This window comes from Chondrus crispus, genomic scaffold, assembly GCF_000350225.1.
Source record: "Chondrus crispus Stackhouse genomic scaffold, scaffold_274, whole genome shotgun sequence".
Taxonomy (NCBI): Eukaryota; Rhodophyta; class Florideophyceae; order Gigartinales; family Gigartinaceae; genus Chondrus; species Chondrus crispus.
Window position 1 is genome coordinate 86,659 of NW_005179155.1, and position 14,545 is coordinate 101,203.

At 49.0% G+C, this 14,545-nt stretch overlaps 1 protein-coding gene across 1 annotated transcript; it reads left to right on the forward strand.

Annotated features, from left to right (window-relative positions):
* Positions 1 to 13,841: 13,841 nt before the first annotated feature.
* On the forward strand, positions 13,842 to 14,207 carry CHC_T00005212001 (hypothetical protein). Its single transcript, XM_005716581.1, has one exon. The coding sequence runs from the start codon at positions 13,842 to 13,844 to the stop codon at positions 14,205 to 14,207; it is 366 nt and encodes a 121-aa protein (XP_005716638.1).
* Positions 14,208 to 14,545: the final 338 nt, after the last annotated feature.

The window sequence follows — 14,545 nt, forward strand, 5'->3', positions numbered from 1 at the left end:
GAGCCAAATTAGCCTAGATTACGGACACCAGACCAGATGTTAGTTTCACCATTGCACAAGCCGCCCAAGTTACGGAATCACCATATTCTATGGATCCCAAACTTCAAATCTGATGCATCAATCTCACCAATAGATGACTCAAGAAAGAGCCATACCTACCATTAAGGTATCGCAATGTTGACGATAACTGTAGTATAACACCCCCCAACGGAGAGGGGTGTATACTTGGCCCGGCGTAGACCCTGTACGGGGGCGAGAAGACGGGGAGAACACACAGCTAACGAGACAGGGAAGCGGGCCCTGGTAGCGCGGTAGAGCGGGACAGTCGGGGACAAGCGTACGCGCGGGCCGATCTACGCCTCGACACCCCGGAGCAGCGCTGGGTAACGTACCAGCACTGACGGGCGCAGGCGGATCTACGCTCGCTCGCGTACGCGGCTGTCCCCTACCCGCTCTGTCCCGGTTAACGCGCGCGAAGGCGGATCGCGCGTGTTAGTTAAGCTGGAAGACGGACCTAGGCAGCAGGTCGTGGACAAGTCCGTGCTTGTCCCCCTACGCCGCCGCCGGTCTCGCTCGTATTTAATGTATACAATGCGTCTATCATAATACGACAGTACCGGTATGCTGTAGTAACTTACTGTAGCGCGGGTCGTCCCGCGCTGTAATGCTGTCAGCCGTCGGGGCTGACAGCACACGTGTGAGACGCGTACTGTGCGCGCAGTGGTACACGCCTCCTATACGTGTACGCGTGTGGTCGCTTGTCCTCCGTAGACGGTGGGGGTACAGGTGTGCGCGTGTGTGGTTCGTATTGATCTGATCTAAATCTAATCGCGAACCGCCGTTATGCCACAATAACCAGTTGCACATCAGAGTTTATTCAGGTGCTTCGTATGCAAACAACTCTGACGGCTTTCCTCATCTTGGATACATCATCTTCCTATGTGGTGGCAGTAACTTTTGCCAACCACTCTATTGGTTGTCTCACCAGGCCAAGGGAGTGTCAAGATCAGTTTTAGGCAGCGAAACAATAATTTTTGCTGACTCGTTTGATATGGCCTTCATGATCACACATGACATACAGAAGATGATGAATATAAAGATACCGATCCTAACGTTGACGGATAATCTATCACTATTTGATGTTCTCACAACGGCTTCTACAATGGTTGCGAAAAGACTGATGATTGATCAATGATCAGTCTTTTCTCAACTGTTCGACCTGGAGGCAGTCAAAATGACGTACCAACAAAACGAAATGGCACAGATCGGATTTATTCGATCAGAGTATAATCTAGCCGACTGCTTGACAAAGGCTAGTGGGAACAACGCTCTGATCTACACCATAAAAAGTGCACGAATCACGCACCCCGTGGACCAGTAGATTAACAGAAGCTACAATGAGGATACGTCATGTCAGAAGTGGAGGGAGTGTCCGAAATTATCCTTTGGCGGTGACGCATACAGCAAGAATAAAATGATCCTCAATGCAATAATTGTAGTGCACTAAAACAGTGCATTTTAAATTATCTCAGCTGTCAACACGCAGTGCATCCTCTCCTAAAAATGCTTCGATAGTGCAAAACATAACATGAAGAGAGGATAAAGCACCTGACTGAAGTAGTATAAATAGGAGAAGACTCGAGGCAGACTAGTTGCCCGGAGACACAAGCAAGAACGAAAAACAAGAAGCCACAACAACAAAAAGGCGATTCGCTTCAATTGCCCGGTCCTGCCGGTTAACCCTTTATTGTTCCCCCTTTTCTTTTAATGTTTTGCGACGGGGGGCTCCTCAATGGTTCACAAGTCAATAGTTCGCTTAGTCATTTCGGCATTCGGACAATGTAAACCCTTTTCGGACGTGTACACATGTACTCTTATAAACCGTCGTGCTCGCCACCGCACTCCCTAAAACTGTCAGCCAGGCGAGCATAATAGTTCGTTCTCTCAATAGATTGAATCAGTGGGTCCTGGAATGGGGGCTAACTACCGAGGGGTACCTAAAGGGGGTGTGCTGGAGACGTCTGACCAAAACCTCAATATTAGGAAGAAAAAGTACCTGCAATTGTCAGGCAATCACCTTTTTTTATGTTTTGAGACGGGACACTCTCAGCCTGTCGTCCACTGGGACTTTGCGAAACAACCATGGACACAGAAGAAGGGTGCTATTGAAGCGTGCGGACACTTCTGCGCTCCAACCGAGCACTAATATCTGACATCCAAGGAAATTTTAAAAAAATAGAAAAGTCCACCTGTTTTGTATGCTAGGGTTGTTACACTTCTATACGTAGAAAGCTGTGAACAAGCGACTGAGATAGTTATTCTTTAATTTCAACAACGTCGTTCTGAGATACGGCGCACTGTCTGGTGCCGTTACGCGCGGCAGTGCAACTTGGCCCGTGTAGGAGATGTTTTCAAAATATTTGGCATGTTAGATTTTTTGTCACTGTCCGACAACCCCAGCACCCCCTTAACTGTACAGGTTATGCACCCCAAAAATTGAACACGTTCCAAAAAGTTGGACAAAGCAAAACTCTTCAATGTTAAACGACTAGAGTACTTCTTAAGAGCATCTCCACTGGTTGGTGTTTTTTGGGTCTAATGATCTATGGCCCATGAATTTTAGACTCATTAGACAATTTCGTCTCCACTCGTTCAAAAAAACACTGGGTCTATCCCTAACAAAAATATCGTGGGTCTATCGCAGGATCTATTCAGACCCCGAAATAGACCCGGCAATAAACCGATCTATTCGCCACGTTGCACACGTGAAGCACAAATCTTGGCATTTCTCGTCCTGCCTTTCTCGCCACCGCCGCCCCCATCCCCTTCGCCTGGCCTACGGGTTATTTCCAGTCATACGGTTCCTGCGACATTTATGTGCTACCCAAACTGCCCATTGCCGTCCTTCACTGTTTTGTGACGGAAAGAGCGCGCGAAGGTCTTCCATACTGCGCACACGTACACATGGAAATTCATTTATCAGGCATGACAGAGGTACGCACATGTCCTCCCCCTTTCTTTTTACTAACATATCCCTCCTGCTTCTCCTGTTTAGCCGTCATGGGAAGGGGAAAATCATGGACGCCCGTTGAGGACGTCATAGCATGCAAGGCGTACATGGGGGTATATGAAAACGCAGTAACTGGATCGTCGCTGCGGAAAGGAACTTTCGAAGCTCAGATTGCCGAGCGGTACAACGATTTAATTACAAACCATTACGAGCAGGGAGATGTGCTACTACCTCTGGAATCACGTTCCGGTTGCTCAGTCCGGCAAAGATTTAAGGATATCAAAGCAGCATGCATGAAAATGGAGGCAAACATGAAAAGGATTAAGGGAGCGATGACCGGTAATGTCACGGATTCAGATCATAAGCGAGTTGCTACAGCTATGTACAATGGCCAGGTAAGTTCTGCAACAGAAATGTACTTGTACTGTTCTCCGGATCCTGTCGAGCCCGTTCGACCTTTCTCATTTCCTGAAGCTTGGAAATTTTTGTCGAGCACAAGAATTTGGACATCTATCGATGAAGTGACAACCAAAGCCGAGAAGCGTACAAATGCTCAGAAAAAGCGAGCAGAGGCTGCTGCAGCAATATATAATGAGGAGGGAATCGCGATAGAAGAGTCGCAGGAAACAGGAGCACCCGAGGTGCAAGTGCTAGACGCTATCTCTCGACCTGTAGGCGTCAAAAAGACGAAGAACATGAGCAATGCGCTACGCGTCAAAAAAGAAGCAAACGAAAAGCTAGAATTTCTACGAAAAGTGGAACAAAGAAAAGCAATTGTTGCAGAAAAGGCTTTGGTACTGGCGAAGCTGAGAGAACGACAAGAATTTGTTTCGAGCGAGGGGGTGAGCGCACAAGCAAGATCGAAATACCTCCGCCTTACCGAAAGAAAGATGCTCGCCGATTTGGAAAAGGACTTGGACGAAGAGTTAAGCACCTTTCCAACGGAAGCGGCTTGTTATGGTGAGGATTCGAGTTCTGCACACGCATTAATCGCAAATGGAGAAGAATTTAATCATCCTGATGATGATGACCCGCTTCCAACTGAGATACGTATATCTTATGTCTCTGGTGATTACATTTCTAAGCCGGCTTCGAGGCCTCGAAGCATGCAGATGAAAGATATTCTTAATGAGACATCCACACATTGCGGTCACTGAGGGAGAGTCACATTTTTGTGACATACATTAAAGCTTTTGCAAGTGCTAACTGCTGCGACTTATCCCCAGGTCGTGTTCTGTCTTATTTTGCTCTGTGATAAGAGAGACGAACACGCTCATATATACTGCGTTGTACATTACCAAGGGTACTGTACTATGTGGAGGGGGATCCGACGCACCGGTCTCGGCCTGCTCCAGGAACGTCCTAGGGGAGCTCTAATATTTTCGGGTGCAGCGTACAGTGCCCTGTGATTTTAGAGGCAGTAGAGAGTGCGACGTAATTGAAACTGTGTCAATCAGAGAAACCCAATCCCTGTGCAAGACGGTCATTCAGGATCCGTATTAGCGTAAGATTGCCAAATATGCGTGATTAAGGCTTTTGTGAGCGCCACATGCTTACCATAATCCCCACGATCGTGCCCTGTCGACCCAATTCTAACTGCAGACGTAAAGCACCCTGTACCGCCGTTCTCACCATCGGCAATTGGCACAATGATGGACTTAGAGTCGACAGCTATCAGAGCGTCAATCTCCGCATCAGATATCTTCACACCTCCGGTTTCATCGCCATAAAACCCTCCTCTGCGCTCTTCGACGATCATATTGTGAAGTATGACACAGGCAGAGACAATTTCCTCCATATCACTTGCGCTCCAGAGCCTCCCGGGGGAATATAAAATATTCCAGCGACCGAACAGGACCCCCAAACCCCGTTCTACTGCTTTGCGAAGTGCCTCTTGTCGCATTCGAAACATTTGCTTTCGCGGATTTTGTGTCTCCGGCAAAGTCTTGACAAAAACCTTGTAGTTCGGATATATTCCGTCAGCCAAGTAATAGAACCAGTCAAACCTTTTTTCTGCAATTACACTTTCCACGCGGAAAGGAGGGTAGACTCTGCTTAAAACCTCTGCAAAGTGCGGGCTGACATCAAGGATGTTGATGTCGTTCATGCTTCCAGGGTACCCAAAGGCACAATGCCATATCCAAAGATCCAAATCGCAAATAACTTCCATTCGTAGTGTAGAGACTTTTTCTTTTCCTACGTTATGACCTTGATGTGCCTTTGGTGCATTTTTCCAATCCCACCCTGCACATTCCACACATCCCATACAGCCCGGAAATCCTACCTGTGCAAATCGCGCTTCAATGCGCTGAAGGTCTACGTGCGTCGGCGCGCGCAGGTATTCAATTCCAAATGCAGAAACCACACCCGGCAAAACTCTCGGAGCGACTTCAGAGCGGTAGTCTCACTCATTCTACAGTACTCATCCACAGCGTCACCTGGAATGCCGTAAGACAGCTGCCTCATGGAAGCAACAACCTTTTGCAGCGGATGGATTCCTTTTCGTCCTGTACAGTCCGAATTAATCCCGAGTCTTATGTAGGCGTTTCTCTCCATGACACCGTCGTACACGCGGAGAAAAAGCTCTTTGGGCATTCTGAACCTTCTTTCGAAGAGGTCAGCACTGTAAACAGGACCCCGCTCTCCCGATCCATCATCTCTCATGCTCCGCTCGTCCCTAAAGTAATCCAGCATTATGCGGCGATGCCCACCCGAAAAGTCTCGCAAGACGTTTGGACTACGTCCAGGACGGGATCCGCCGTGCTTTCCGTCATTCTCTTCGTTAAGCTGATCATGTGCTACAATAATTGCGACAGTATCGACAATGTCGTCGTCACTGTCATGCACGAGTTCGTCTAAGTTGAAGTTCATGGTCGTTCTGTAGAAATACGAAACTGGCAGTTAGAGAGAGGGGCGGGGGAATTACGAAGGGAGGGGGGGCAGGCGTGCGAGAGCAGAAGATAGACCATTAGACCGTCACTGGTGGAGAGGGGTCCCTTTTTAGATCCATCTATCAATAGCATAGACCCGCGGCCGAGTGCGGTCTAATTTTTGACTGGGAGCCAGTTGTAATTCTCCACCTGGCATTTTGGACAAATACATTATATCCCATAGACCCTCGCCAGTGGAGATGCTCTAAAGTGAGGATAGGTCTCGCTTGCAACAACAGTTTTTCAGCGATGAAACTGTCAGCTAAATATATATTGAGATTCAATCTCAGACAGCTAATTTGATAATATTTTCGGAATTCTTTATTTTGCATCAGCCAAAACTTTTGTGTTCAAGTTTTGGGTTCGTTTCGAGACCAATTTGGACGGCATGGAATGAGGAACGAGTCGATGGACCCTGTTGGCCTCGTTTGATTGACATGAGAGGGAATCTGTAGATAGATTCCTTACACTCTAACCTTTCTATAGCACCTGAGACAGCCAAAATCGGGTATTTTAAATATTATTTTCCAAAGGTGCCTGTAGATCTGTTCAAGTTTTGGGTAGCAGAACTTGTGTTGTGTGCGTTGTATACACTACTGTATGCCCGTGAATCTATCCAGGGAGTAACAAGTGACATGTCGCCACATGGCAGTAGACCAAGCGTGCACGGTCCTACTTAGCGCCGGCTGCGAAGTGAGTCTCGTCCCTTCCCCGCCTTGTCTATTTCTCTTGCTCACCCATTCCCGTATTTAGAAGCCCTTTCCTCGCGTAAAGTTGTTCCTTCCTAGCCCTTCCCTGAGCTTCACTCACATGTCTATTTTTTTGGGTCTTGTTTTCACTTTGGATTAATTTCGATAGATAGTCTCCATTGCTTCCTACAGGCCCATATCCTGCGAGCAGGGGCTCTAATCGTAAAGGACAATCTATCTTCCTGTAGAGAAACGCATGTGACTGTCAGTAGGCAACACTTTTGGGTGGTCATGACGGACACGAGGACGACATAGGAAACGTTGACAGGCAGAACAAGTATAGAAGAAAGCTGCTGATAATCAGAGAGAAGCGTACAGAAATCTCTGGAGCTGATGTTGATAATATCTCAAAGAGCGACTGCTTTAGTGGTTTTGTTTAATTTTTGACGATTTTCACTTACTTTTGAAAGTTTTCGGGAGAACTGGAAAATATTGAAAACGGGTTCTGCGGTCGACTGACTTGTGGGTTCAACATTGGGGCACTTGGGGTTTACCGAGTTGTTTTCGCCTGCATTCCCTCCGAACTCCCCACATCGCGAACCCACGCATTCCTTTTATACAGAATTGTATGCAGCTGTATTAAACTAAACACTACTAAGAGGACCATGGACATGATTTGTCTAAGTACACGTGTTCTTAGATACTTCCTTCGTTATAATTTCTAATTAGACGTGCGTTTAGACGAATCGTTGCTAAGCCGTTACATCTGCAGCCCTCAGAAATGGGTTGTGTGCTGAAGGAACGTTAACTCGTTTATTCTGGTATACAAGCCAAAAGGAAGTCTCTCTGTCCAGATCTCGGACTTTCCCGTCGAAGCATGCGGAAGTTCAACCCGACGCCAATCTAGCGGCACGAAGGAACCCCGCATTTCAAATTCAGTGCCTTCATTAAGGGTAGGGAAACATGTCCAGGGTGGGATCCCTTCGAGCACGACATTGGGAGTCAGGGTAAGCGTTCTGTGAAGTGAGAGTTTACTACGTGCTTGTGGCTCTCCCCAGCTGTGTAAAACTAAAGGGATGGAAGCCATTTTCTCAGCAACTGGGAAAATAGATCGCAGCGCAGCGGAGATCGAAGATGGAGAGAACAACTTTGCTCTGGCGAGACCTGAATGGAGGCGATCTTAAACAGTGGGGACAGTCTTTACGCAAGAGCTGACACCCCAGGACGATGAAAGACTGCCCTGAAGACTGTTGGCTATGAAATCTGACGCAAAGTCAAAATCTGAGTACACAGGAAAGGTTCCTTGACGCGCTTGCCCGAAGACCATGGAACCTGCGCTACGAATCCCTTCAAAAGCACGATCTATATCCGTTTGTCTGCCTTGTCGTCCGGGTATCCTTCGTAATCCTTTGTCTTGCTGAGGGTGGGTACGGCGTTCATCTCCTTTACGCGGGCGGCGGCTTCCAGGCCAAACATTGTGTCTAGAGTTGGCACTCAAATGCTGGAGGTAGGGTGGATTTCCAACAACTTCTGCACGACTTTTTCATGCCGTCGCTTTTGACACCGCGTAACTTGCCGAATTCTCTACGTCATGACCGCAAACAGACGCTGAAGCGCAACCACCATGAAGGGACACTGTTCGAGTGCCTCTGTCATTTTCGAGGGCGCCAGCAGGGTCAGATGTACATTCCGGGCGAGTGCTAGCCCTTCCGCTTCTGAAGAGAGGACCTCTCCGCCGTTTCCCCTCAGCCAGCACCGATTCCGAATTGTTAGCTCGACGTTTAGTCCTTCCCGTACGAGCCCGAGTAGTATCGAGGGACCCGCAATTCGCTGACCCTCAGGGTAGCAGTGGACGACCCGCGGCCGGGATGAACTCCCAACTGACTACGCGCAAGGTGGGAACAAGCGCCGAGTCCCTGAAAAAACCTGTCCGGTGTCTTCTGAGTCCGGAATAGTTGTGGTTTTTTTAACGGGAACGCCGCAAATTGACAACAAGCGACGGTGCTTTGGAGCGGGCTCGTCAGATATTGGTAATGTGGCTATTGTTGAGGGACAGAGGAAGGCATTGGAAACACTTCCCACTTCCTTGCAGACGCGCAGGAAGCGAGGGAGAACGCTCCTGGCCGATTTGAGCTCTATACGGACTGGTGGGAGAAGCAGGGCCCTCCCGTGCACCTTCTGGCTCTTGTGATCTGACTTGAATAAGTGCTCTCTCTGTGGTGCTGAGTTCCATAACATCGAAGTCATGGAGGCAACTGCACCGTCTGCATCGTCCAGAAGTACAGGCGCAAGCGTGGGGTTGTGGCGGGCAACTGAACGCATTAGGGAAACAAGGCGTTCTGAATTTGCGTTCTCGAGCTCCATAATGTGTGCCCCTGTCATCAAGACCATTTTTTCTAACGCAAAAGAGTCCTGACCAGCAGGCACGTACGGGCCAACAATTCAGCCCGGAGAGCAACGACGGCCAACAGAAAAGACTCACATGACATAGGGGGAGGGGGAGGACCGCGACCCGGTGGGGCAAAACGGATAACGTCCTGCAGCACGTCTTGAACAGATGAGAATAAATATGATATTGATAGGGTAGCCAGGGAATCGTAATCGGGCCGCACAACCACCTCCGGACCGTGTGTGGAAGCTGCATCTGGTCAGCACAGGGCCATAGAGCACTGTACTTCCGGCGTGATTTGCTTCGTAGGAATCCGACAACGCTAGGAGGGGACGATTCCAGCCCGCTTCGCACGAAGGCAAAGTGCGAAAATTGAAGGTGGCAAGTCATTCCGAGTCTGTGGTGACGAAATTGACCGACAGAGATGTGGAGATTGCGATCCGGAGATTTCTTGCTTTGGTCGTATCGAACTTTGCGCATATGCATCATATGCTGCGATCTGTGCTGAGTGCTACCCAAAATCGAGCCAAGACGCTCGTGCACCCATGCTGCGTTATTAACTACCCAAGACAGAAACGAAAGGCTTGTGCTTTTGTCACGGACACATTGATTGCATTCATGCAATCGTTCTATATTTCTTGAGTTTCGGTCCTTGTGTGTTATCTTCCACACTTACTAAATAAATCTTCATGTCAGTGCCCCTCAAATCTCATAACTTACCACCATGTTCTGACATAGATGAATGTGTCGAACAACGTATTCTAGAATGGACATGCTCGTCAAGATGTTATCAGTTCGAGCCAATTGATTGGATTTCTATGTTTCCCCGTATGCGTTGTCTATGTTCATTGGTGGAAGTGAGACACTACTAGATGATCTACAAAGCCTGTGAGGAAAATGATTCACGAGATGGGAAGCAAGAAAACCACAAAACAAATGAAAGCCATGCAATGTAATCTCGTTGTAAGGCCCTGCACCGGACGCAGCGCATATGTACTCGAGATAAGCCCACAGGGGATAGGTGTTGCCTTTACTGCAGTTGAAACTGAGGGAGCCGAGGGAGTGGCAGAGCTAGCTAAATAAATGACTCTGCCAGCGCTTCTCCGAGATGGAGTGGGAGGGGACACGCTGTCCCTGCACAACTTGCCCCGGCGGAATTGAGAAGAAGGCACGAGCTCGCAACGACGATTTGCTTTTGCAGTATGCTATTTTGCGGTGTCTGCCTATAACTGGGGATGGAATCAACAACTACTGCACGGGGCTTGGACCGGTGTCCTTGCTATAACCGTCACCGATGTTGTTGTTGAATTAGAGAGCATGACCAACGAGACACGAAGAAGCTCGCGCCTGTGGCTTTAGGTTTACGGGATTTTACGGAAAAACGCTTCTCAGATTCGAGATGGAGTTTACGTCAAACAAGTTATTCTGTTTGTTTCCTAAGAGCACCCCCATCGGTGCTGTGCCGATGTATATTTTTTGCATATCCCGATTCATATACCCTATTTCATCCCTATCGGACTGGTCATCTCCAAACATTTGGCCTTTTAGGTATATCTATCTCTATATTGAAAGCCGGATGGAGACAATTTTTCTCATTTGACTCTAAAGAGACGCGAACTACATGGCGCCACTTGGCCAAAATACCATAAAACAGTGTCAACGCAGTACCCTGCGTACTCGATTCCAGGCACCCCCCGTACACAATGCCCAATCAGAGCACATCGACTTCAAATTTACTCCGAAACGGATAGTGCTGCGCACAGAAACACTACTTCGAAGTATCTGCAGATGCAAAATTTTCCACAATTATTTGTCGACATTTACGGGAATGTCCCAGAACGATAATGCAATTCATACTTCAAGTATATGTCAATCTACCTCGACCAAGTTCGTCGAGGTAGATTGACATATTCGTGATTATCATTGGGTGGAAGTAGACTTTCTTGTGGGAGGGACGCAATCCAGCGGGTCTCCACCCACGATCGCAGTGCTTTCATCTGATAGCACGACAACCGAGCCCAGAGGCGGGATCGTTCCCGCCCCAAACGCGTCAAGATGGCGCGGTTCTGGTTTACGCGTTTGGCCAAGGGTTGACTGTTGGATACGAAACAGAATTGTGCTGAACTTGTGAGAGACAGCACTTGTGATTGCACAGTGGATTACAGTAGTACTGTCGGATGGACAATGGGTGCAACCAGAAATGACCACTTCGCCATTACGCTACATTTAGGCCAATCACAGGCCTCAAAATATGGCGCCCGCCCGCTAGATTTTATCACCTGGGTCGGCCCCGCAGGGGTCGATCCAGTTCGCCACTTGACAACCAATTCTGGGAATAAGTCATAAACGGCCAAAGTAGAGCACTCGGCAGATGGGAAAGCTTCGGCAAAGCCGCAGTGCGCGCAGCAAAACCCAGCATGGCGACCTTGAGCTCTCACCGTCGGGCTCGAGCGGCTGCTGTTGCATCATGTGTAGCTGTTTTTGCAGCTGCATGGGGGTTGCGGCAGACAATCCGTCGGCGATCCCGCAGCCCAGGCCGTCAAAAAGCGAGGCGCGCACGGCCACCCCCGAAATGTGCCCACTACATCATCCGAAGGCTACCCCATGGAACCAGATACTGTCCTGCGGATTAGATGTTGACTTTTTGGTGAGTACAAACTTCATCAAGACGCTCGTTCTGGAGAACATTCTGCTGTACTTCGCAACCGAGCGTAGTCGGTTTAATTTTGGAAGCCCGTATAGACAAGGACCGAAGACAACAGGGCGAAAGTCTTTACTGGATACTATAGATCTTCTGGGAATGGCCCTTTGGTACTTGAAGAAGAGGGGTACGATGTACAGTCTGTGCCCAATTTTTGGAATCGTAGGGAGCAGTATCGGTGTGTGGATGGACTACAGTTTAGAAGTTCTCTTGCGTGTAGTAAATCTTAAGAAGGAGTTCGAGATCCGCTGGCCTACTCACGAAGAGCAGAAAGCGTCGGCGGCACTCCTGGAAAATAACAGAATCAATGGGCCGCTGTTACAGGGGGTTTTTGCCGTGACAGATGAAGGACGAATGCCCTGTGCGGACTTTACAAACGCAAACTTGCAAAATGCCTACTTTGAGGGATACACCCAGGCTGTCGAAGTCACAAACCTTTTCGTCTTCAACTTCTTCGGGGAGTTGATCCATGCTGCTTGTAGTGCAATGTGCCTGTCAGGCCGGAACCAGGGTCCAACGGTCCAGCGACAACACAACCAACAAACAACAACCAACAAGAGTTGCCGACGGCACAGCCTTACGGAGTTTCAGATTCTCCCTTTCCCTTTCCCTTTAAGTCGGTTTGCGGCCCACAGTAGCTCAAGTCCCTCACAAGGGGGGGCAAAAGGAAGAGGCCCGCCCCGGGACGAATGGTGGTAGAGTCTTGTACAGGCAGCTGCTCGGCGAGTTCGGGGCGGTGATTAGGAAGCCGGGCCCGATGGGTCGTATAGCCAATGCTCGCGGAGCGCCTGTTACACATTATACCCTTGATAAGGTCTTCTACGGGGGCGTGGCAACACAGCCCGACGGGAATTAGCAAACACGTAGCAGCGCTACACCTCCGTACTGCTCGATGGCAAAGTAACGACACCGGAACAGTCGCAACCTGTATCCGATGGAACCAACACTGTCCTGTATACACAACAGGACCTTCGAGAGAAACGTCGTCGCAACAGCCTCCGTCGGTGGACGTAAACAAGTAGCAGCGCTACACCCACGTGTCGCCCGATGGCCAAGACACCTACACCGGTCCGGTCGCAGCCAAAGCCGATGGCACCAACAACAAACAAAGAACCAACACAAGAGCCCGATGACTCCAGTCGTCACAATGCGGATCGCAATCAGGCACTGTGGAACCAACACAAGATAAGGGAATAGACATAGAGATAGAAATAGAAAAGGATAGGTGAAATAAAGGAAAAGGAAAGGGAAACCCCGAGCGCAAAGGATAACGTAATCTGTGGTAAAAGGGAGCGTCTTGGGAAAGACGGACTTCGACCAAGGCGATATTCAACTCTGGCAACTCGGGTTACCTTTACTGACTTGGTGGTCAGAGGGCTAAGGTATATATCGCCCCGCCGGAGCCACTACAGTAGCTCGCGGCGCTAGATCCTAGATCTAATCTAGTGTCAGCAAAATTAATGGCAACTAATTAACTAAATAAAATAAAATAATTTAAAATTAAAACTGTGCAATTATTCACACGTGTGTCGCCCAACCCGGACTTCTTTTCATATCCAAATATTTTCCTTTCTTTTCACCCCCCTTTTCAGGTGCGTATTGCACTACACTGCCGTAAACTACCCCGGTATCTGGCATGATACCAAATTGGCAGCGGTTTCTGGGTTGTATTATCCCAAGCTCTCGGATGAGTTTACTAAACCTGGAATGGCGCTTTTTGGGGGGACAGCGCATTCGTTAACAATGTCTGTGTTACGCATGGAAAGATTGTAAGGGGCCGTAAGAGCAACGAGACGCACGACATCCCGTGCTCTAATTCCCTTGCTGCTGTAGATATTATCCTACAAAGGGTCATGCCGTGTGAGCGCCAAACGGCTGAATGGGGTATTCGGACATTAAAAGGGCCATTCCCGAGGTTGAGAGTCCCCCTCCCTGCAGATTCAACAACCCGACTTCGTATACTAACGCTATGTTGCCATCTTAACTTTCGTACACGTTTTGTTGGTCTTAATGACATTAGAACCACGTACGCTCGACAAAAGAACGAATAAAGCCCAGTTCACTCCGTATTCGCCAACCCCATGGACCATACGTTCCGCGTGGGTGCAAGCTGTTACTGTACATGAAGCAAGGGACCAAACACCTCGCTGGCTTGGCTGCAAATCATCGATATAACTATCGCAATGACCACATCCGACTAGGTCTGCGTAGGGCTGTGCACGAAAAAGGCAGGAACAAGACGAACAACCATCGACAGCAGAAAGCGCAACGAACCGCACTCATGCTTTCGATCTTCCCCCTCCTAGCAGTTCTGCTAGCTGCAGCAGCAACTCCAGCAGCCGCCTGCTACTGCATTCCCCCCGCCCACTCACTCATCTCACTTTTCCTGTCCCTCGTCGATAGGCGCCGTAGGGGTGACCTTGTTTCTATCCTGCGAAAGCTTTTTTATCACGTCCGACATCTCCCGCAGCAGCTCATTCGTGTGTAGCAGGCTTTAACGGACCTCCTCCTTCACGGCCTTCTTGATGTCTCGGCTCATGGCGTCCCCAGCCTCAACCTGCCCCATCAAGCAGAGATCTCCAAATGCTTCCCATGTGGTCTGTCATCTTCTCAAACTGTTCCAAGAACTGTTTGTCGGTGCTGGTAGAGTTGTGCGACAGCGGTGTTGTCGTCGCTGTGGTCCCTGTAGCTCCTACTTTTCGTTTCTTCTGACGCGCTCCTATAAAGTGAACCCCCTCAGCTTCTTCAGTTTCCCAATGCCCTCCGGCAGCCAAGCTATCTTCCTCAACCTCGTCTTCGGTGTCTCCTAGAACACATGCCGCGCAC